This window comes from Doryrhamphus excisus, linkage group LG7 (genome assembly GCF_037039965.1).
Source record: "Doryrhamphus excisus strain RoL-2023G ecotype Guam linkage group LG7, RoL_Dexc_Guam_v1.1, whole genome shotgun sequence".
In the NCBI taxonomy this organism is placed as follows: domain Eukaryota; kingdom Metazoa; phylum Chordata; class Actinopteri; order Syngnathiformes; family Syngnathidae; genus Doryrhamphus; species Doryrhamphus excisus.
The window spans coordinates 4,763,266-4,789,023 of NC_136363.1; the positions used below are offsets into that span (position 1 = coordinate 4,763,266).

Here is a 25,758-nt window from a genome sequence, read left to right on the forward strand (position 1 = left end):
GTGTTAAGCAACTTTAGTTGTGCTATGTGAGTGGGAGCATCTCTATGGGAATCTATTAGATTGAAATACACTTAGCTGTAGAATAATAATAATCAACAAACAAACAAAATTAAAAAGACTAAACTAAGACTGGCTGACTTATGCCGTTTTTTTTTGTTGTTTTTTTTTTACATAGGCAGCTTTCCTAAGTACTTTTTCTGCATATGGTAGTTGCCCTCACTTATGTGGTTAAATGGTATTTTAGTCTAATTAATTCACACTTACGTCATTTAATACCAGCCATTTTCCTATACATACAGGAACTAAATGATGTGTGAGTATACCGCTGGATCTTGCCCTGCATTGAGTCAAGCAATGAGCAATAAGCAACAAATCAAACAGTATCAGGGTGTTAACCGTTGGCGAGATGCCAGCTCTTTTCCATCCAATTTCTTCACCGTGACGTGGCAACACCGGCGTGAAAACGCTTGATTAGTTGTCAGAAAAGCAGCTAAAGAACACCGTGGGTCACTAGGCTCCACTTTAGAGGCAGGAGCAGCGATGTCATTTTAAATCACACTGACATGCGGTGTAGCGGCCAAGCTTTTTTTTTTAATATTATGCTCGTTTTCCAACCACGGTGCAACTGGGAGGGGATGCAAGCTATGGCTTCATAGGTGTGGATAGATGCATAAGATGAAATGTAGACCTTGGCATACTTTCCAGGAAGAGATGCAACGTTTTGGGGACATGACATCATGGACATAATGGACACTATGGACATCATGGCTAGCATACTGTATGTTTCTAATGGTGGTTAAATGTGTGTGCCGATCTGATATTGATATAAAATATTGGTTAAAAAAAAGTATGGGATTATATTGGCCTGCATATAAAATCTCGTCATTCGAGATTCTGTTGAACTGGAGTTAGCAGAGATGAGGATGCTGAGTTTCTCATTGGGAGTGACCAGGATGGATAGGATCAGGAAGGAGTACATCCGAGGGACATTACATGTTAGAGGCCTTGGAGATAAAGTCAGAGAGGCCAGACTGAGATGATTTGGACATGTCCAGAGGAGAGATAGTGAATATATTGGTAGAAGGATGCTGAGGTACTCATTGGGAGTGACCAGGATGGATAGGATCAGGAAGGAGTACATCAGAGGGACATTACATGTTAGAGGCCTTGGAGATAAAGTCAGAGAGGCCAGACTGAGATGATTTGGACATGTCCAGAGGAGAGATAGTGAATATATTGGTAGAAGGATGCTGAGGTACTCATTGGGAGTGACTAGGATGGATAGGATCAGGAACGAGTAACATCAGAGGGACATTACATTTTAGAGGCCTTGGAGATAAAGTCAGAGAGGCCAGACTGAGATGGTTGGGACATGTCCGGAGAAGAGAGAGTGAATATACTGGTAGAAGGATGCTGAGGTTCTCATTGGGAGTGACCAGGATGGATAGGATCAGGAACGAGTACATCTGAGGGACATTACATGTTAGAGGCCTTGGAGATAAAGTCAGAGAGGCCAGACTGAGATGGTTGGAACATGTCCAGAGGACAGATAGTGAATATATTGGTAGAAGGATGCTGAGGTTCTCATTGGGAGTGACCAGGATGGATAGGATCATAGGACATTACATGTTAGAGGCCTTGGGGATAAAGTCAGAGAGGCCAAACTGAGATGGTTCCAGACTGAAATTATGTCAAAAACAAAAAAACAACCCTGTCGTTCATTTGATGTAGCATCATGAAAAACAGCATCGATAGCATATGTCTTCTTAGCCATGAAAGGTATCGAGCTGCACTCACCGCCAGTGAGCATGAGAGCGCACTTGCACATGCAGTTGTCATTGTCCATGTCCTTGGTGCTGAAGTCCGCCCCGTGGATCACTAGACTGCTCTGTCTGCCTGCCGTCCCGCTGTGGCTTTTCAGGAACAGCCTGAAAGACATCAGGAAGAGGGAGGACGGACATGAAAACACATCAGGGTGAGGCAAGGGGGGGGGGGGGAGAAGAGGGTTATGGCGGTGTGAGTGACGGAAGGCAATAAAGACATAACATGCTGCAGGAGATGTCTCCGGAGAGAGGGTTTTTTTTGTGAATGGGCTTATGTAGAACACCTGTAACAACATTAGAAGGACAGACTGGATATAAAATGACAACTAGAGGGGCAGTTGGAGCAGATGTTAAATTGAACAGAAAAAAAAAAAAGTTTTACGGTGTGTTAAACAGATCCGCTCTAATGGTTGCTACTGGACTCACTATGCTCGTTTTGGCGTGATACTTTTACCAGACAAATGACTAAATCACTAACTAACTAGTAATATTTTGTAGAACCTATTGGAAACTTGTCCTGTATTTATTCTCCCCAACTGCTCTGAACATATTTTGTGGAATTATACGCACAAATGGTGAAACTGGTCCTATCTCGCAATGTTAAAGAATCCTTTTTGTGATCTGGATCACCCCCAAAATTTTAACTGGTCTTCTGTATCCCAGTTCCGATAAATTTGGTCTTGGTCTTCTGGTCTTCTGTATCCCAGTTTTCGATTATTTTCAACCCAAACGAAGACGCCAGCATAAGCGCTACTATCCGTTCTGCAAAGACAGTTCAAAGTGTCATGAAAGACTTATTATTAGTCAAAAAATATGGTAAAAAAATATGAAAAATACCAATATATGAGGAACTGCACGGTGGTCAAGTGGTTATCGTACAGACCTCACAACTAGGAGACCAGGGTTCAATTCCACCCTCAGCCAAACCCTACTCCGGTTTCCTCCCACATCCCTAGATTTATTCATTCATTCATTTTCTACCGCTTTTTCCTCACGAGGGTCGCGGAAGTGCTGGAGCCTATCCCAGCTGTCTTCGGGCGAGAGGCGAGGTCATCCTGGACTGGTCGCCAGCCAATCGCAGGGCACATATAGACAAACAACCATTCACACTCACATTCATACCTATGGACAATTTGGAGTCGCCAATTAACCTAGCATGTTTTTGGAATGTGGGAATTGAACCCTGGTCTCCTAGCTGTGAGGTCTGCGCTCTAACCACTAGACCGCCGTGCCGCCCTCCTAGATTTATTGACGACTCTAAATTGTCCATAGGTATGAATGTGAGTGTGAATGGTTGTTTGTCTATATGTGCCCTGTGATTGGCTGGCGACCCCCCCGAAGACAGCTGGGATAGGCTCCAGCGCTTCCCGCGATCCTCGTGAGGATAACCAGTAGAAAATGAATGAATGAACAAATATATTGCATTCAAAGTGCGTATTCAAAAACATGTGTTGATAGGCGTTACATTGATGAGACAATAGCCATCGCAGGAAGTACTGTACAGAAACAGGAAGTTAAAAAAAAGAACAACAAGGAACTCAATGCTAAGACATGTGAGTCTAGATTATGTCTTAAATGGCTTAGTTTTTGTTATTATAACTACTATGTTGGCTAATACAAGTGTAAATGTGACTATAGGGGTGTTATTTAATGACTAGAGTGCTCTAATAATGTTAAAACCTATATTTAGGTTGTAAACAGGTTTTCTTTGCTAAGGAATCCTATTGGGTGAATCTGGTAGTGATTAATGGTGATAAACCAGGGTAAAATATAAAAAATGTCATGGTATTACGCATATCTATTAGGTAACAGATGCTTTAAAAATTACTTTGGAAGACAAAATATTACCTCACTTACTGGTAGAACGGTCAGTAATGGTAAGTTCTAATTCCAAGTAATAAAACACGCTGCGTCAAGGATAAAGTCTGCGACTACTGTGATAAAAAGCAGACGTTGCAACACATTTAAGTGTCCATTTTACAAAGCCGTGATCTCTGTTGCACTCACGAAATTGCCAAGAAACATCATCAAGTGGGATTTCCAGCATGACACTTTGACAGGATCCTTTAAATAGTCTGTGTCTGTGTTTACTGGGTGTCCTGCGTATTTACCAGACCAACAACTAACACGTGAGCAGACATCTGCTGTGGTTATCCACCTAAACAGTAAGTGGAATAATCTGATGGGCCGAATCATGACCAATAATTTATGAGAAATGAAAAATAGTCAGTTTTACTAATTCAGTGGGATGCTGTGTTCCTTTCATGCAAGACGAGAGCGCTCCTATCTAGGGGTGTGTATTGGCAAGAATCTGGTGATACGATACGTATCACGATATTAAGCTCATGATACGATATATCACGATTAACTAGGTTGTTTTTCTTGTAGTTAAAGATTATTTCCTGGAAAAACTGAATTACACCAGCAATATGCACTTACTAAATACATTTTTATTCCATTAGAACAGTATGTTATGCTGCATCACAAACTTTAGCATTTGAATAAATAAAGCTTTAAATTTAAATAATTTTAAAATTTTAAAATTTTAAATTATTATTATTTAAATAATTTTAAATTTTACAATTTTAAAATTTTAAATCACAAACTTTAGCATTTGGATAAATAAAGCTTTAAATTTAAATAATTTAAAAATTTTAAAATTTAAAATAAATATTATTTAAATAATTTTAAATTTTACAATTTTAAATAATTTAAAATAATTATTATTTAAATAATTTTAAATTTTACAATTTTAAATTATTTAAATTTAAAGCTTTATTTGTCCAAACGCTAAAGTTTGTGATGCAGCATAACATACTGTTCTAATGGAATAAAAATGTATTTAGTAAGCTTTAAATTTAAATAATTTAAAAATTTTAAAATTTAAATAATTTTAAAATTTAAAAATTTTAAAATTTAAAATAATTATTATTTAAATAATTTTAACATTTAAAATAATTATTATTTAAATCATTTTAAATTTTAAAATTTTAAAATTTTAAATTATTTAAATTTAAAGCTTTATTTATCCAAATGCTAAAGTTTGTGATACAGCATAACATATTTTTAAATAAAATCTAAATAAAGCTTTAAATTTACACAAAATAAAACACATAAAAAACAAATAAATTAAATGATGTCTCAAGATCCTGCTCAAATGTTCACATTCTATTAGCTGTGAAAAAATACAGTATACAGCCCCTGACTTATCCACCATCAGAAGAATATTTTTGTAACTAACATCAGTAAAAAGTCCTTTTAAGATGCTTGAAATAACCACAATTTAACAAAATAGTGATATCAATTTGAAAAACAAAATACCTGCAATATCACAGTACTACTTTTGTAGTATACAAAAGCACCTTTGCATTGCTTGCTAGCGGCAGGTCCTCATGGTGTCTCCCAAATATTTCAGCTTCAAACAAACAAAAAAAAAGAAACTAGAATAGTCAGGAGAGAGGAATCCGATAACGGCGACGTGTTTGTTTGACACTATTTCCAAGTAAAACTAGGTCACGGTGATTGACATCATGCTGTATTAACATTATCATAAAATCAAAATATTGGTGTAACAAAGGCTTTTGTTTGAAAACTTTGTATCACTGGACATTTAATATTTGTTTTGTCAACTATCAATCAATTTAAAACTAAAATTTAAAACAAAAAATGTAACTAACTATATATTAAAACTTCATGAAGTGCGCCAAGGAAAAGGAAAGCATCACCATGAAGATGAAAATGATTTATTAAATGTATCTAATGAAAAACATAATCAAAATTATCCTTATTTCTAAAATCACAAATACTTAAACTTGCTGATATAGTTAATCTTAAATTAAAATTAAAATTAAAATTAAAATTAAAATTAAAATTAAAATTAAAATTAAAATTAAAATTAAAATTAAAATTAAAATTAAAATTATATTAGGATAAAAAATTAAAATAAAAAAAAGTTTTTTTTTTACCTTTTTTTTAAAAAAGTTTTTTTAAGTTTGTTTTTTTTTGTCACGTACCGAAGTACAAGATGATATGACCATCCAATGACATAATGGATACCGTAGTAAGTGTCAGTATTGTGATATATATAGCACTGGTTCAAGACTCTTGAAACAACAAAAAAAAACCTAAACAAACTATATTAGGAAAGCAGGAAGTGAACAAATGTAACAGTTACTGATTGTAAAAGTACCAGATGTAGGGGTAGGATTTAATAAGCTTTGCTTCTTCCTACTCCTTTTAGACATGTGGAACTGTGAACTGATTATGTGATGCATTCAATTGTAATCTGATGCATGTTCAAATGAAATAAAACCATTACCATTACCAAAATTTGTATCTATTTATCTCGTATCTGAGTCGAAACACACAGCGAATATCCCGTTCTGAAACGACGGACAGACAGACGATTCAAAGGCTTTAATCCATTTCTGTTTTATATTGGACTTTTCACAACAACAATGCTGTGAAAACTTTCTTGGAACGTTTTTGACAAGCCCGAGTATCTGCTACAGTTTGCGGTCTGTTATCACTAAGCCTTGAGAATAAACAGACACGGTTTTACCCCCCACGAAACAGAGCGTGTCTGTCAAAGGAACATTAAAAGAGACAATATATTTTAGTTGGTGTGGAATTTTGTAATAAAAATATACCTCTCCAAAGAATTACATAAGAGGATCAACACGATTGAATTGATTGGTATCTTTCCAGTCATAAGATTGAATCGTGTAACCTCTACAATTGCTATGGCATCAATGTTAATTCAATGTATTTTCAATACAACTTATACTGTTCTGGGTTGCAGGTTGCACGGTGGTCGTGTGGTTAGCACGCGGACCTCATAGCTAGGAGACCGGGGTTCAATTCCACCGTCTGCTATCTCTGTGTGGAGTTTGCATGTTCTCCCCGTGCATGCGTGGGTTTTCTCCAGGTACTCCGGTTTGTCCTCCCACATTCCAAAAACATGCTAGGTTAATTAGCGACTCCAAATTGTCCATAGGTATGAATGTGAGTGTGAATGGTTGTTTGTCTATATGTGCCAATCTGTGATTGGCTGGCCACCAGTCCAGGGTGTACCCTGTCTCTCGCCTGAAGACAGCTGGGATAGGCTCCAGTTCTGGGTTGCAGTGGGTAAGGTTTAGGCTAGCTACAGATGGTCCTCGGTCTTCGGTCAGTAAATACTGGAATTTCGAGAACTAGAGCCTGCACTGCGGATGAATACACATACTCTATGCAGTGTCTTAGGACTAAGGATTGACCAATATATCGGCTGGTATTTGTGTTCTTGACTTGAATCGGTATCGGCCGATAAGCGCATGGGTTCACCGATGTATTTTTCTGCCGCATGACTTACAGCTTGTCTCTCTCCGTTTAAATTTGAGACCTGTAATATTTGTGATAATTGCCATTTTTTGTGTAAATTGAGGCAGCAAAAACAGTATCGACCCAAGCAAAATCGGCTAAGGGTGATTGAAAAAAATCGGCATCGGCCCGAAAAAAAACATATCGGTCGATCCCTACTTAGGACAAACATATTTAACGAAAACCAGGACAATGAACGAAATTGGCTCACAGATACCAACAAGTTGGACTCCAGTTGCTGGAAAGTCCGCTATGTGAACCACTACACTAACATTGTTGCGTTATTAAACACTACAGGCATGTCAGTTTAGGAATGCACATTTAACCAAATGACGGCGAGGTCAGACAAGCATTTTATAAAGCTTAACGTGATCCAACTCCTGTTCTTTGTCCAAAAAGTATAATTTCCATTGCCAAGATTTTACATCACAAATCCCAATGGGTTATGATGAAATAGTAAATTCAAAAATGTATTGCAGCGCTATGTATGATATTTTTACTACACAGTCCAACTCAATTATGTCTTACCATCTGTAAAATGCTGTTAAAAAAATCACATTAATCCATTATTCTCTGTAACAAAGTAAAGCTGTACCTGTAGTTCTGTTTCTCACTGCCAATTTGAAAGCGATCGTATAGCGAGAAGGCCTGGTGTCCGTCCCAGTCTGTCAGTTCAACACGAAGGACGTACTGCCTTTGGCTGGTTAACTGGTAGACGTACTCGTTTCCCAACCAGTGCTCTGCAGATGTGCTCCCAAAACCCTGCAAACATAAACGAAAAGGTAATTAAACATGTAGTGTGGCATTTTCCTACACTGTAAACCCGAATGTTAAAAGTACTTAAATAAATGAAGTTATGCATACTCAAAGTTCTTAAAAAAGTTCTAATAACTTAATTACGTCAAGTTCATTTAACATGTTGTTCCATTTTGAGTACTTTTAACTAATATGTGTTGATTAAATTGAACTATGGCTATATTAAGTACGATTAACTTAATTAAGTTTTATGTAAACTATGTTTTTAAGTTAATCCTACTTAATATAGTTCAATTTAATCAAAACATATTAGTTAAAAGTACTTAAAATGGAACAATATGTTAAATGAACTTGACATAATTAAGTTGTATGTAAACTATGTTTTTATGTCAAGTTCTTTTACTTTTAACTAATATATTTTGATTAACTTAACTTAAAAACATAGTTTACATACAACTTAATTATGTCAAGTTCATTTAACATGTTGTTCTGTTTTGAGTACTTTTAACTAATATGTTTTGATTAAATTGAACTATGGCTATATTAAGTAAGATTAACTTAAAAACATAGTTTACATACAACTTAATTATGTCAAGTTCATTTAACATATTGTTCCGTTTTGAGTACTTTTAACTAATAGTTTCTGAGTTAGAGCACAGAAAATCTGTTCATTACTTTCTAAATATGTTTTTTTTTCTTACCATTATTAGAGTCCTGTAGACATGAAATAACACCCCTATATTCACTTTTACAGTCCTATTATTTTTGGTTTACACCACATTACGCAATAATTCATTCATTTTCTACAGCTTTTCCTCACGAAGATCGCGGGGGTTGCTGGAGCCTATCCCAGCTGACTCCGGGCGAGAGGCGGGGTACACCCTGGACTGGTGGCCAGCCAATCACAGGGCACATATAGACAAACAACCATTCACACTCACATTCATACCTATGGACAATTCAGAGTCGCCAATTAACCTAGCATGTTTTTGGAATGTGGGAGGAAACCGGAGTACCCGGAAAAAACCCACGCATGCACGGGGAGAACATGAAAACTCCACACAGAGGTGGCCGAGGGTGGAATTGAACTCGGGTTTCCTAGCTGTGAGGCCTGTGCGCTAACCACTTCCGCCTCTCGTCCACTTAAGCCCCACATGTTAAAGTCATTATGGCTTAACCATTTAATTCCCCCAATAATGTTAACACTGCATGTTTAAAACATCCTTAACAAAACAACTGCAGTATGTTTTCTGTGAGTAGAGTGGCAAGGTAAAGTGCTCATCAGCAGCAGCAGCAGCGGAACCTAAGCAACGTTACAACGCAAGAGTGTAGTGGTGATGATGATGGTCTGTGTTTGTGCTTAGCGTGTGTGGTGATGAGGAATGGGAAGGAGGAAAAGTAAATATGGAGCATTCTTGGGGTCTTAGGCATGTCCTGCAGAGTGGGTGGAAGAGCAAGTGAGTGGGGGCCCTTTTATTGCTGTCGTCTTTATAGTCATTCCTGAGTGAATATCAGCTTGGTGTCCTATTGTGAAGTAGAGTTTATGTCAATAAATGCTTGGAGAGAACAGTTTAATACTCAGAATTAGGTCAAGAAGGCTCCTACTAAACAACAAAAACGTTAATATAAGTAATGGTAATGGTAATGGTTTATTATTTCATTTGAACATGCATCAGATTACAATTGAATGCATCACATAATCAGTTCACAGTTCCACATGTCCAAAATTTTTTAATAAAAATTTTTATCCTAATATATTTTATATTTTTAATTTTAACAATCAGTAACTCATACATTTGTTCACTTCCTGCTTTCCTAATATAGTTTAGTTTTTTAATTTTAATTTTAATTTTAATTTTAATTTTAATTTTAATTTTAATTTTAATTTTAATTTTAATTTTAATTTTAATTTTAATTTTAATTTTAATTTTAATTTTAATTTTAATTTTAATTTTAGCTTATTAAATCCTACCCCTCCATCTGGTACTTTTACAATCAGTAACTGTTACATTTGTTCACTTCCTGCTTTCCTAATATAATTTAAGTTTTTTTTGTTTTGTTTTTTTCAATTTTTAAATTAAAATTTTTATCCTAATATAGTTTAATTTTAATTTTAACTATCAGTAACTGTTACATTTGTTCACTTCCTTCTTTCCTAATATAATTTGAGTTTTTTTTGTTTTGTTTTTAAAATTTTTAAATTTTTATCCTAATATATTTTATATTTTTAATTTTAACAATTAGTAACTCATACATTTGTTCACTTCCTGCTTTCCTAATATAGTTTAGGTTTTTTTAATTTTAATTTTAATTTTAATTTTAATTTTAATTTTAATTTTAATTTTAATTTTAATTTTAATTTTAATTTTAATTTTAATTTTAGCTTATTAAATCCTACCCCTCCATCTGGTACTTTTACAATCAGTAACTGTTACATTTGTTCACTTCCTGCTTTCCTAATATAGTTTAATACTCAGTAAGTTTTTAATTGTAATTTTTATCCTAATATAATTTAAGTTTTTTTTTATTTTAATTTTAATACTGAAATGCTATGGCTTTTTAACGTTTAATACTCAGTAAGTTTTTAATTGTAATTTTTATCCTAATATAATTTAAGTTTTTTTTTTATTTATTTTAATTTTAATACTGAAATGCTATGGCTTTTTAACGTTGTCCTAGCATATAAGTGTTTCAAATGTAGTTCTTCCCTGAGATCATATTTCTCCTCTCTTGTAGAGAAGTATTGGATGACATTTTTAGCCTTATGCATTATTTTAGCTGTTTGAAGATGAACTATATCAGCAAGTTTAAAAATTAATAAGTGACTGCGATGTTTGGTAAATATAGTCTCCATATTCCATTTTCCCTGATATTCCAACTTAACCACTCCGGAAAAAGTCCATCCATCATATCTACTGGCCAAACCAACTTGACTGAAAGATTTACAGATCCTCCGAGTGCCTTTATGCTGTGCGTAAGCCTGTGAAGAGCAAGAATGTGAAAACTAATAACACTATAAAACATCAGTCACCTACAGACTGTTGAAGGAGAGAGTGGTAAAACTTTGCTCCTGTGTTTCGCAATGTCGTTCAAAGGTCGACGAGTACCCCTCATGTAACGTAATGCAGTCTTTGTGCACCTGTTCAAAGCTGGAAGCTTTCCATGTTGGTCTCATAGGAGCTGAGTGTGTTTGGTCTCACCTTGTGTTTTTTGTCCTGTATTTTCGACTTTTTAGAGAGGTTACGTCAAAAACAAATATAGTCGTCCCTTGCAATAACGTGATCCGCTTATTGTTCCTTGTTGTATTGCGTTTTTTTGCTAAAGTATCAGTATCTGTCGCACTCTACTTAAAACTATCAGAAAATAAATCGGAATAAATCGGAATCGGGTCGCTACAGCAAATCAATCTCCTTCATTCAACCCTGTCTTCTGCATCTGTAAACCTATAAACTTCCTCTTTGGTCTTCCTCTACGCCTCCTACCTGGCAACATCCTTCTACCAATATATTCACTATCTCTCCTCTGGACATGTCCAAACCATTTCAATCAAACATGTAATGTCACTCTGATGTACTCATTCCTGATCCTATCCATCCTGGTCATTCCCAATGAGAACCTCAGCATCCTTCTACCAATATATTCACTATCTCTCCTCTGGACATGTTCCAAACCATCTCAATGTAACATGTAATGTCCCTTTGATGTACTCATTCCTGATCCTATCCATCCTGGTCACTCCCAATGAGAACATCAGCATCCTTCTACCACTATATTCACTATCTCTCCTCTGGACATGTCCAAACCATCTCAGTCTAACATTTAATGTCCCTCTGATGTACTCATTCTTGATCCTATCCATCCTGATCACTCCCAATGAGAATGAAACATGTCTTCCTTCACTACATCCATAAACCTCCTCTTTGGTCTTCTTCTATGCCTCCTACCTGGCAACATCGTTCTACCAATATATTCACTATCTCTCCTCTGGACATGTCCAAACCTTTTCTGATGTACTCCTTCCTGATCCTATCCATCCTGGTCCCAATGAGAACCTCAGCATAAAATATGATGATATATTATGATATTATGACCACACTCAACATGGTTTATTCATTCTGGAGAATAATCATTTATTTGAATTGTTCTTGTTTGGGTCCGAATTGTGCAGGGGTGTCAAATGGTGGTGATGTTTAAATCATAAAACAATGGGAAAAAAAATAGTCACATGGCTCCGTTTGGATCGTCCGTGATTTCAACAGGATCCAGGAAGAACCAATCACATACCTCAGCATCCTCATACCTCACATTCCAAAAACTTGCATGTTATATTAATTGGTGACCAGAAAATGGATGGATGGATGGATGGATGGATGGAAAATAGATGGGTATCTGTGTAGCGACATTGCCTTCGTCGTTAAAAAAAAAAAAAAAAAGATTCCAAAGTTTCCAAATCCCAAGGAATCAGAGGTCCGCTCAGAATGGTTTGTGTTGGATATTCTAGTCATCACCATGGAAATCAAATAACGGCAACTCCAGCAGTCGATAAAGTGTGTTTTCTTTGGTAATATTACCGTGCTTGCCATAATGTTTGCTGCACATTAAAAATGATCAATGTTTATTTCGCCACATGCTATTATTTCTTGTCATCGTTCATGATCGCATCTGAGCTAACATTGCTTAAATTGTTTCCAGCCCTTGTATAAACTTACCTCGCACTGAAAAACATTGATAGACTATCAAAATAGGATTTTGCTTTTGTAAGAGAAGACCAGGGTTCAATTCCACCTTCGGCCATCTCTGTGTGGAGTCTGCATGTTCTCCCCGTGCATGCGTGGGTTTTCTCCGGGTACTCCGGTTTCCTTCCACATTCCAAAAACATGCTAGGTTAATTAGCGACTCCAAATTGTCCATAGGTATGAATGTGAGTGTGAATGGTTGTTTGTCTATATGTGTCCTGTGATTGGCTGGCAACCAGTCCAAGGTGTACCCCGCTTCTCACCCGAAGACAGCTGGGATACGCTCCAGCACACCCCGCGACCCTCGTGAGGAAAAAGCGGTAGAAAATGAATGAATGAATAATTTCACGGCTGCACGGCGGTCGTGTGGTTAGCGCGCAGACCTCACAGCTGGGAGACCATGGTTCAATTCCACCCTCGGTCATCTCTGTGTGGAGTTTGCATGTTCTCCCCGTGCATGCGTGGGTTTTCTCCGGGTACTCCGGTTTCCTCCCACATTCCAAAAACATGCTAGGTTAATTAGCGACTCCAAATTGTCCATAGGTATGAATGTGAGTGTGAATGGTTGTTTGTCTATATGTGTCCTGTGATTGGCTGGCGACCAGTCCAGGGTGTACCCCGCCTCTCGCGACCCTTGTGAGGAAAAAGCGGTAGAAAATGAATGAATGTATGTGTTGTCTCTCCCTGTCCACCTTCTGAAAGGTGTAAAATCCCAGATGTTAACATCATTACTTGACACAATATATATCTTTTTTTATGAGTCTATGACTTATGTGAGCTAGCTTGGAAATGCTCAAAATCATGAATGTCCCATTACATTTTTTTTTTAATGGTGCAAAGAACTGACGGGGAAATTAAACTCGAGACAGAAAGGAGATTACAGGCGAAAGTCTAAACCAGGGGTGGGCAAACTACGGCCCGGGGGCCACATCCGGCCCGCCAAGTGTTTGAATACGGCCCGCCCAATCTTTCCAAAGTATTTCATTTAAACTCAACATACAACCTGGCATCATGGCCTGAGCCAACCTTTTGATGGTTTTATCAATTGTGTTTTTTGACATGGTCTGTTGTTTACCAAGTGCTCCTGAAAAAAGGGACACAAGCAAATAATAATAATTATTATTATTATTAGATTATTATAATTATTATTAGAACTATTATGATTATTATAATTATTATATTAATGCTAATTATTATATTATTTATATATAATATTGTTGTTATATTTGCATATTTTACACAATAATAATATAATAATTATTATTTTAATTTTATTGTAATTATATTAATATTTTATTATTTTTAAAATATTTAAATATAAATATAAAATAATAAATAATAATAGCAGATTGCATGACAATTTTACAGATACAATACAGGTGGACTGTTACGAGTAAAATATACAGTCTGCCCCCCCCCCCCCACCCCCTGTAAATTTTGTCATATCAATGCGTCAAGTCAAAAAGTTTGCCCACCCCTGGTCTAAACACATATTCTATCTGATAATAAACTGACTATTATATATGTAGCTACAGCTATGGGACGATATACAGCGGTTTTATTTTTATATATATATGGCAAAGTGACCGGTTGGACTGCCAGCAATAATAAATAGAATTCAAAGCATCGACTGGTAATGTTAAAATACGCATTAGTACTTTTGTGATGACATACTGACGTTGTACTTTTGCATGCATCCAGCACGGGTCTACGGAGACCGAAAAAAAATTTTGTTGTCATATTTACACTCAATAATTTCCTGTTTAAGATGGAAGAATAACAAGTAAGACACCCTGGGTTGTGTTTCTCATACTAAAAAAAAAAGGGGGATTCAAACTGTAGAAGAATAACATCTGGCGACAGTTTTTCAAATGGATCAGCGGACACTGTTTTTTCTCTCTCTCATCATTTACGGCCAAAACGCTCATATTTGTCAAAACTGAGTGTTAAAAGTATTGTTGCAACAGGATGTAATGCTCATTGAACACTTTTCTATGTAAGAAAGGACCACCTGTATCATGTCTTATATATGAATGTGTCTAGTCTCACCGTTTTGTATTCTTTCCATGTTCTCTGGAAGTCCACACTGCCATCTTCTCTCCGCTGTATGACCGTCCATCCACCGCCAGCTGTTTCCATGTTGCAATACACCTAAAAAAAAAAAAAAAAAAAAAGAATCAAGTTCAACAGTGCAACAATGATAGCACCCGGTGGGCTGTCATTTTTCAGGATTTATTAGATGTAATATGATATAGCTAGAAAATAGAAGCTGTTGAGGCGGATTCCAGTATAAAATATTATAATAATCACACTCAACATGGTTTATTCATTCTGGACACTAATCATTTATTTGAATTGTTCTTTTTTTGGGAATTGTGCAGGGGTGTCAAATGGCGGTTGGAGATGTTTAAATCATAAAACAATGGAAAAAAATGTTGTCACATGGATCATCCGTTGTTTCAAGAGGATCCCGGGAAGAACCGATCACTTGTCATTTAGACAAGATATCAATCAGTTGGAAATGGAAAAAAGCGGAAAAGTCCAAGCAATCCAGAATCATTACTAAATTGGAAATTCTGGAACAATCCAACAACCATCAAGGATCAAGACCATCATGAAGTGGAAAATTACGGTGACACCAATGTCACTGTCCAAGTGAAGCCAATTTACTGTATAATTGCCATGAACTCAACTCTTAAATCGAAACAAACCAGACGTTTTCTGGAAAAAATGACCCACAGGTTGAGCAACTATGAGGTATATTTTTGAGGATTCAAAAGGAGGTTTACAAATCTATGGTGGTGGTATTTCTTGGTGCACTGCACAAAGTGGATGAAATCATGGAAGGAAGACTACTAACTGTTTAAGTAGGCTAAAATTAAGTTTCCGGGGTGTGGACTGTTTCACCCGCAAACGTAATAACTGCCCAAAAACGTAATAAAACACAAACGTAATACAAATCTGCAGCTTTGAATGTAATAATCCCGCAAATGTAATATATTTCCCACAAACGTAATAAAATTTGCCTACTGCAAACGTAATACTGAAATTATTACATGCGTACATGTGCGTTTTAGTTACAGTATATTATTGTATGTGTGATTTTGTGTGTATATGGGGAAGAAATAATCAAAAGAAATAATAAAATATAATAATGATAGTAATAATAATTTTATTAAAACAATTGCAATTATCACAATTGTTTTTTTAATAAATTATAATTTAATAATTATATGTAGATTCCTTTAATGTATTCAAATGATACTCTTTGAATAATATTTTTTCCACAAAAAAATTTAAAAAAGAATCGACCACAAAACAGATTTTCACTTTCCCACATATATAATAATTTCCTGCAAATGTAATAGTGAGAGGCGGGGTACACCCTGGACTGGTCGCCAGCCAATCACAGGGCACATATAGACAAACAACCATTCACACTCACATTCATACCTATGGACAATTTGGAGTCGCTAATTAACCTAGCATGTTTTTTGGAATGTGGGAGGAAACCGGAGTACCCGGAGAAAAACCCACGCATGCACGGGAAGAACGTGCAAACTCCACACAGAGATGGCTGTGAGGTCTGTGCGCTAACCACTCGACCACCGTGCAGCCCGCTTTAAAAATAATATGCTACTAGAACAATATGCGTTCAAAAGAGTTTTCCACTAATAAATAGTAAACCTCACAATTGCTGGGCATTATTTTCTCTCCCTTCCACATTCAGCCATAGCTGCACCCCCATGACGATTTAACGCATTGAATATTCCATGTGATTCTCAGCAGTACAATGAAAGCTCAGCTGGGTTCGGATACTCCTTTCTCTGAGCGGAACAGGCGAATCATGTTTGGAAAGGCTATCGTTGTCCCACTCAAAACTAATCAGTGTCTTCTTATCCTTTACCAACTCCCCAGAGGTGTTTCTCATCATAGGGTTCAGATCAAAGTGGAGGTCCGGGGATGGACACATACCAGGAGACACCTGGCTGTAATGTGGCCCCCTTAACCTTGGACCTCAGTGTGCGTAAGCTGATAATGCAGGACTGTGGTTCTATCTGTAGTGTTCTTCATTGTTTTGAGTTTGTAGACCCCAGGGTGGAAGTAGTGAAGGTCTCTCACCTCAGCAAGCCCACACAGCTGAGCACACATGGACACAGGCTGGGTATAATTAAGGAAGTACCCCTGACACCATCATTTCCAGGAGAAAGTCTCACATTCCTCTCATTCAAACCACCAGCGATCGTTCTGTGAAGATTCCGGGCAGCGGCGTCCTGGAGTTTGACCGATAGAATCCACTCACACCATTTTAGAACCTCTTCATTTATCAAATTATCACCTTCATTAATCAGGCGTGGCAAGGTTAAGAACACATCCGAGCACACAGCCATTATGTTTGGTTCCATGTCTGATTTCACACCTCAACCCCTTGAAAAATTCTTCCGCTACCAAAGCTGCCAAAGTGTGTTCACAGCTTGGACTCATCATTGGTGGTCATTGGTGGCAGATGTCCCACAGTGGCTCAGTGTTTTTAGCTCCCTTGCAAAGAGTCAATAACCACGTTTACATGGAACTAAATATTCCAATTCCATTCGGGTTATTTGCTCAAACGGAAAAGAATGTAACCTTTGTATACACCTCATTCCGAAAGAAAAGTGCCAATCCGAATGAATATATAATGGGATTCACAGGGGTGGAATATTCCTTTCCCCAATCCGATTGAGGTATCTTGTACGGAAAGTTGTCAGACTGCGTTCTTTGTGGTGTTTTTCTTCTTCTGTTGTTTATTGGCGATTGGCAAGCAGCTTTCGTGTGCATTAGCACCATCTATGGAACAGAATCTACTTGCGCTTTACTGCGCATGCCCCATTGACTATTCTGGTTGATCATAGCGGCGCATGTAGACACACCATTGGAATATTCCTTTCCATGTATACCATTGCTTTTGGAAAGGTCATTCGGAAAGATTCCATTCGGAAAGAGAAAAAGTCAAAGTCAAAGTCAAGTCAAAGAAAACAGACCATATCCTTTAAATCAACTATGAAAGTGCCCAGACAAAGTGATAAAAAAAAAGTATATATCCTATGACTGAACGTCTGGCTAGAACACATTGTGTCTTCGCACCCTTTTGTTCTCCTGTAAGTTGATCTGGATGTTGTAGACTCCGTTCTTATGAAAGCCAGCCTGGTAAAGATCGGCACAATCGCTGAACTTCTTCTCTTCATCCAGGGGCTTTGGAACTGTGGGTAAAAAAAAAAAACAAACAGCCCAACATTATTACACAGAAAAACACAAATACCTTTTCAATCCAATGTCAGAAAATTTAGGATTCCATTCTTCTGCGGTACTATCCAGTCTTCGTAAGTCAGCAACTTTCCAAAGTTTATCAGTCTTGCATTCTCCCAGCTCCACCATGATCTCTAACCTCTACAGACCTTGTGGTCGGCAAGTCTGTCAGAAAAAAAAACATCTGTCTTCCTCTAATCTAATCTTCCCAAGATATTTTCTCTGATCTGTTACATTTTTAGTTTATCGAAATCCCTTACTCGCCTCGTTATCTGAAAATAAAAAGACACTTCAAACACAGCATCTACCTTTTCATTGTACTCTTCCTGTTCTATCCACAGATGATGTGTTTTTGATATTGATATTGGATGAGAATTTGGAATTTTACATCAGAACATTAGACAGTACCCCCCCTCCCCTCATCGGACAGTAATAGAGTGCTGAAGTTTTTCCTTGTATGTAGAGTAGCCTACCTAGATTTTTCATGAGAATTTGGAATTTTACAACAGAACATTAGACAGTACCCCCCCCCTCTGAAGTTTTCCTTGTATGTAGAGTAGCCCACCTAGATTTTCCATGAGAATTTTGAATTTTACATCAGAACATTAGACAGTACTCCCCCCCTCATGGGACAGTAATAGAGTGCTGAAGTTTTTCCTTGTATGTAGAGTAGCCTACCTAGATTTTTCATGAGAATTTGGAATTTTACAACAGAACATTAGACAGTACCCCCCCTCTGAAGTTTTCCTTGTATGTAGAGTAGCCTACCTAGATTTTCCATGAGAATTTGGAATTTTACATCAGAACATTAGACAGTACCCCCCTCATGGGACAGTAATAGAGTGCTGAAGTTTTTCCTTGTATGTAGAGTAGCCTACCTAGATTTTCCATGAGAATTTGGAATTTTACATCAGAACATTAGACAGTACCCCCCCTCCATCGGACAGTAATAAAGTGCTGAAGTTTTCCTTGTATGTAGAGTAGCCTACCCAGATTTTCCATATAAAAACGCCACTGTTTTCTTTTGATGTTAGATTAACGATGAAATTTCCTATTCCCTCTCGTCTCTTTATTTGTCTGCTTTTCTTCCTAAATGAAGTTTTTGGAATGAGTAACTTTTACTACACTACTTATTGTTTACCTGTGATTTCCCCTCATTTCCTGGTTGTCGAACCAGAAGGCTGAATATTGGACAGCAAAGTCTCGCAGTGAGTATCTTGTAACTTCGAGATAAAATCTGAGGTCAACTAGCTTATTAGCAGAAGAATAGGCGTTCACGGTCTAGATCCCGACCCCCCCCCCCCCCCCCCATTCAGAGTCCAGCTGCATCCATTTCCATCTGTAGATAATTATGGCGGCACTATTTGGAGACCAAGCATCAGAGTATGGACAAAATACTACAAGCTATAAATTTCAAGTTCCTGTTATAACAAGTGGTTTATATTTACTTTCCAAGTCTTCTTATAGTGATGAAAATTCCTTCATTTTCCTTTTTTTTTTTTTTAACAACTTTCTTCTCCTCCCACTTAGCGGGCTCACGTCAGTTTTCACCTCATTGTTTTTATTGTTATAATCGAGGAGTCAAAGAAGATGTCATTGAAAAGCGAAATGCGTCAGTGATCCTTTCCTTTTTGCTTTGATCCGTCTTTGCACAAATGACCTCTCCTTTGGAAGTAGGTCATTTATTCGGGTGGACTACAGTATTTGGCCGTTTTGAGAAAGTATTGAGTGTCGCTGACATGAGACTCCTGCTGTGACAGGTCGACACAGAGGACCCTTGCACCCCAGACTCTAATACAACAAAGGATAGGCCTGTCAGGCCGGTAATTTACCCCAAACAGGCAGACAGCGGGGCACTTTTAAAGGACCCCGGGAGGTTAATGTTGGTGGAGGGTGTTTTTTTTTTTTTTTTGGGCCTCAAATTAGTGTTGACGATTATTTCACAATAGCTTTTAGCGGTTTCCCAAAAACCGCTCAGGGACTCGGAGTGCCGCAAAGAGACTGGTTCTCTCGTACCGCTTGCTGCCCAGATCTCCAGATATTATTTATGTCCTAATATTTGTTTGCAGTAAAATATTTAGTGGTTCAGTGGGGACTCATATTCATCAGGGGGTTCATGTGAAAAGACCAATAGGCCTTTGGGTGTTTGCATAAATCAGAACCCATGCCAAATGAGACCAAATTCTGGAACTGAGGAGTGAAAATTTGAGCGAAATGGACTGCAATAGAAATCACTGTTCCCATGTGAGCACAATCAGTCTTCAAGTACAGAAGAGATCCAGGACATGACCCAGTGAAGTTTAATGCATGAAAAGCATGATAAAAAGATGTTGGTACTATTCGAAGTGTTAAAAAAAAAAAAAGAATGGTAGCATTTTTTTCAATATTATTAGTGGAAATATCTGCAATTTACATAAACTTCTAAAATAAATAAATGTTTTTAATCTAAAAAAAAATCACAATTTAATTGTATGTTTTAAAATATTTTTATTGTTGTTTTTTTAGAAGATAATGTTATCCAATTTATATGCTTAACAAATTAAAAAAATATTAATAATATATAGTTATAATAATATAATAATAATAATAATTTACTGTAAATACCCTAAATGTGCTGGAAAAAAGGTTAATAATTAATAACCATTTTTTCGTCTAAAAAAATCACAATTTAATCACATTTAAAAAATATATTTTTATTGTTGTTTTTTTTTAATTTAGGAGATAATGTTACCCAATTTATATGCTTAACAAATTCCAAATAAATATTAATAATAATAATAATAATAATATAATTTTAATAATAAAATAATAATAGTAATATAAAGTAAATACCCTTAAAATACCCTAAAGTGCTGGAAAAAGGTCAATAATTAATAACCAAATTTTTTTAATCTAAAAAAAATCAGAATTCAATCGTATGTTTTTAAATATTTTATTGATGTTTTTCTTTATTTAGAGATAATGTTACCCAATTTATATGCTTAACAAATTCCAAATATATATTATAATAATAATTATATAATTATAATAATATAATAATAATATACTGTAAATACCCATAAAATACCCTAAAAATGCTGGAAAAAAGGTCAATAATTAATCACACAGTTTGTGCAGAATAAATAAACAATGGCATCATTTACATTATGTAATGTAAATAATGTAAAAAAGTAATTAAAGCAACTACAAATATTAAGTGAAATAACTATGCAAAAAAAAGCTATGCAAAATAACTGTGATAACTCATAATAATATAATAAAACATGTCATATTTATTTGTCAAATGAGTTTGACTGAACTTTTAAACATAGTTGTAAAGTTTTGTCAGGGATACATCCAGTTTAATTTGTGACAATGATGTGAAATAATAAGTACTATATACTTTTCACGTCTCAGCATAAATTGTCCTCTTTCCTTCTAAGTACAAAGCAGTAAAAATGATGGATAACGCTAATTCAATGAGATAACAGAAAACTGTAAAACAAATTCTTATTTAGCAGCCAGAAAGCTTTTTTTTTTTTTTTTAAAGTGTTCCAAAGCTGTGGTCAATTACTTTTAATGGCAGTGTGCGGCTCATTGCACCCTAATGAGCTTTGGGTAATGAATACAATTCAAACAAATTGCTTCATCTAGCCACATCAAAAATATCTGTTTGCACTGCAATATTGGAAAAAAAACACATATGGAAAAGTTATACATGGATGATTGGGAAGAACATTATATAGGCTCAGTGTTGTGAAAAATGAAAACGGCGACCCCCCCCCCCCCCCTCTCAATAATGAGCAGACATGATTCAGCATATTATTATTGCAATTTCTTACGTAGTTGACCGATTCACGTCAATATATTGATGTAAGGATGAAGTATTTTCAAAAACATAATTTCCTACTTTTCTTTAGCAGCTTGCACCGGAAAAAAACACAGTCTCGTAAATCCCGTCTTCAGCAACTGGCATATGTAATCACGCCTTGGCAACATACAGAACTTTTAAACCGCCATTTGTTGTTTTAAGGACTTTTGTTCACAGCAGTTATTTTTTCGGATAGCAGGTTTAAAGCTTAGGGGTGGGGTACTGTCGCATCTCGCACAAATACAGTGGACTGTTAGAGTAAAATATTAGTAAAATATTATTACATGGCATTACCTTCACACCGCATAAAGTCATGAAGTCAGTCATGGCATGTCTGACATGATTATCCTCCCATCCCGTGTGGAAGTGGTAGTTGTTTTAGCTGACTTTTTAGCTTGCTAGCTTCTTAGTTAGTGCCCGTCTCGAGTCCCTGCGGCATCAGGGTTTCAATGTTGTGTAAACAAGAATATTTGCCCTCGTGATAGTACGGTCCATCTGTTCATTATGCTTAATGAAACAGGAAGTGACCTTCTAAGTCATAAAAAGACTGGAGATTAACACTGGCAGAGGTCAGCATTCTTCAGCTTACTTTTCTGACTAACATGCTAACAGTATACTTGCTAGCATGAAATATTAACTCCACTGATCCAGTTCTCAAAACGACAATAAGCTAATGATATTTAAAAAATTAACTTCCTGACTTTCCTTAAATGCAACTCCAGTGTGTCAAATGATCAGTGAAATCCTCCGATCCTGTCGCCACAGTCGGACAGGGCATCCCTGAGGAACTATTACAGTTTGACTTATTCAGACTAGGGTTAGCAAAGGAGCGCGACCTTTGACCTGCACACCCGCCTCAACCTTCAACAGCACCACGGTGGAGGGGAAGGACCCACCACGCAGCGGCAAGCAGCCACAGGGGAAGTCTTCCAGTTAAGACTGCCACTATCATCACCACGATGGAGTCTAACATAGTGACCGCATTTTGATGTTTAAAAACCAGGACACTTGGTTCAGTAATGAGATACTGAAAGTTATTAGAGTTGCACAACACATACATATGACTGATGGAAAATACTGGGAGACACAATAGCTGAATTGTTCTTTACAGATAGAACGCAATTGACAAAGAAATGACGTTGAAAAGGCGGCACGGCGGTCTAGTGGTTAGCATGCAGACCTCACAGCTAGGAGGACCAGGGTTCGATTTCCACCCTCGGCCATCTATGTGTGGAGTTTGCATGTTCTCCCCGTGCGTGGGTTTTCTCCGGGTACTCCGGTTTCCTCCCACATTCCAAAAACATGCTAGCTTAATTAGCGACTCCAAATTGTCCATAGGTATGAATGTGAGTGTGAATGGTTGTTTGTCTATATGTGCCCTGTGATTGGCTGGCAACCAGTCCAGGGTGTACTCCGCCTCTCGCCCGAAGACAGCTGAGGAAAAAACGGTAGAAAATGAATGAATGACGTTGAAAAGCCGGCATGGAAATGCTAATGCTAACAGTTTTTGTTGTTGGTATTTTGGACAAAAAAATTCAAAGTAACAAGAATTTAAACCACCAATTGTGCAAGATGTCCCCGATTTTATGAGTCTTCAACTGACCAAATATCAGGGGATTTTTTTTTTTTGGGACTTTCTGCAGCTTTTTGGCTACAATAATTCAAAAATTATGGCATTACATCACATGAAGCCGAGTTCCCGAATACAAAAGTATTAAAACTAGTACATATCCTACGAAAAACAGTACATTTGGTCACCTTATTCCAACATGATACTTCAGATGCAAACTTAATCAAAGTCATTGAACGTGACAGAACGTAATGCATTGAACTTGACAGAGCCAGTAAACCAATTTGTGCATGTGTTGTATTTGGATCTACTCTAAGAGGCTGAGCTAATACATTTTCAACAGCCAAGCCAGCATGGTCTCCGAAGGCCTGTGGTAATTATATGTAGCATGCATAAATCAAGAACTAAACAGATGGATTACAAGTGAGGTCAGTACACCTGTGACCTTTTATTGCATGGTCCATTAAAATGACTAAAGCGAGAAAGGCATATTAATCATGTGCGACAGCTATTCACTCGTGACTCCATCGTTGTTTGTGTTGAAACATTTGAAAGAGAAGCGTGAAGATCTCTGAGTACTTCTGCAGGAAATGCTCAAATGGAAAAAGGAAGTTGGGCCAATGCGACAATGCCCACATTAGCCACGTATACATGGACCAAAATATTCCAATTCCATTTGGGTTATTTGCTCAAAGAATGTAACCTTTGTATACACCTCATTCCGAAAGAAAAGTGTCAATCCGAATGAATATATAATCGGATTCACAGGGGTGGAATATTCCTTTTCCCCAATCCGATTGAGGTATCTTGTACCCGCTCAATCGGAACGTTGTCAGGGTTCTTCTTTGTGGTGTTTTTCTTCTGCTGTTTATTGGCGGTTGGCAAGCAGCTTTCGTGTGCATTAGCGCCATCTGTGGAACCGAATCTAAACCTTTCCGAAAGCAATGGTATACATGGAAAGGAATATTCCAATGGTGTGTCTACATGCGGCGCTATAATCAACCAGAATAGTCAATGGGGCATGCCCAGTAAAGCGTAAACACCAACATCATGTGATACCGACTTCCTCCAGTTTTTCTTTCACTTGTTGGAATAACTCCGTATTCCCAGTTTTCCCTTCGTCCAGTCTTGAAATTTAGTTTGAATCAAAAGCAAACTTTCCGCAGCAGTCCAGTGCCGATTGCTCGCCTCCATTTTTTTAAATGGAAGAACGTCCGGAGCTGCGTGTTACGTCATATCTCAGCATTCGCTGAAAGAACGCTACCCGGGAACAGGAAAAGATAAAGTTCAATCTTGCTAATATTTTAATAATTAAGCTCAGCACATGTTTTATATAGATATGTATTTTATTTTTTGAATAAAACTGGACTTGTGAATGGCGTATAGAAGGGTTTAGATTCTGTTCCACAGATGGCGCTAATGCACACGAAAGCTGCTTGCCAACCGCCAATAAACAACAGAAGAAGAAAAAGAACTCAGTCTGACAACTTTCCGATTGAGCGGGTACAAGATACCTCAATTGGATTGGGGAAAGGAATATTCCACCCCTGGGAATCTGATTATATATTCATTCGGATTGGCACTTTTTTTTCGGAATGAGGTGTATACATTTTTTCCATTTGAGCAAATAACCCGAATAGAATTGGAATATTTGGGTCCATGTATACGTGGCTAATCTCTGACTGTCATACCGGTTAAGCCGTGTTGGGCTCAATGGAAAATACTGCAATTAACCGATGCCTTTATAAATGGCATTCTGTTTGACATTTCTTTCAGTAAGTGTGCACAGATGTTTTATAAATAAAGCTCAAAAAGCATTCGTCGCAAATGGAGTATCACGCTGGTTTATGAACGGCATTAAGCCTCTAACAGAAGCAGCCAGGTTCAAACAAGAACCACATTTCTTGCTTGGTGTCGCTTTCATTGCTTCACAATTTAATCGCCGGTGTTTCCCTGTGTTTCCTACAACAGGGTGAGATTTACTGAATGGTGTCATCATACTTTCAGGGGAGGCTCGGAAAATCAATGTTGTTAAAAGCTGGAACATCTACCTAGAGGAAGAAAGAATTTCAAAACAGCTTAGCTGTACATGAGTTCAAGATTTACACAAGACGATCCAACAGCTTTTCCTCTCACGTTGTGGTCTGGCGAGGATCAATGGACGTGGTTACGCTCATCACAAATCAGTTTATCACATACCGAGAGATAACAGGCAATTGCTGTCATCTGTTGAAACATAAACAAGAGTCGTAGTGCAAGCCAGGAAAACCCAGGATTCTTTCGTTAGTGTGATAGAATGCTCGGAATATACGCATGGTCTCAGTCTGCAGATATAAAACTGCTAAAAAGGTCTTTCATTAGGATTTCCTAAGACAAAAA

The 25,758-nt window shown here is 37.0% G+C and overlaps 1 protein-coding gene and 1 long non-coding RNA gene across 3 annotated transcripts in view; one reads left to right on the plus strand and one right to left on the minus strand.

Annotated features, from left to right (window-relative positions):
• The window catches only part of LOC144899515 (uncharacterized), a 91,562-nt gene that overhangs the window by 20,917 nt on the left and 44,887 nt on the right, over positions 1 to 25,758 (plus strand). The gene's annotated exons all lie outside the window — the stretch shown is intronic.
• The window catches only part of angpt1 (angiopoietin 1), a 64,478-nt gene that overhangs the window by 6,391 nt on the left and 32,329 nt on the right, over positions 1 to 25,758 (minus strand). Inside the window, exons 5-8 of the mRNA XM_058047655.2 lie at positions 17,798 to 17,913; positions 14,723 to 14,824; positions 7,777 to 7,943; positions 1,798 to 1,928 (exon numbers count right to left, since the gene is read on the minus strand). Of these exons, the coding sequence (XP_057903638.2) occupies positions 1,798 to 1,928; positions 7,777 to 7,943; positions 14,723 to 14,824; positions 17,798 to 17,913 (516 nt within the window). The remainder of the gene's footprint in view (positions 1 to 1,797; positions 1,929 to 7,776; positions 7,944 to 14,722; positions 14,825 to 17,797; positions 17,914 to 25,758) is intronic.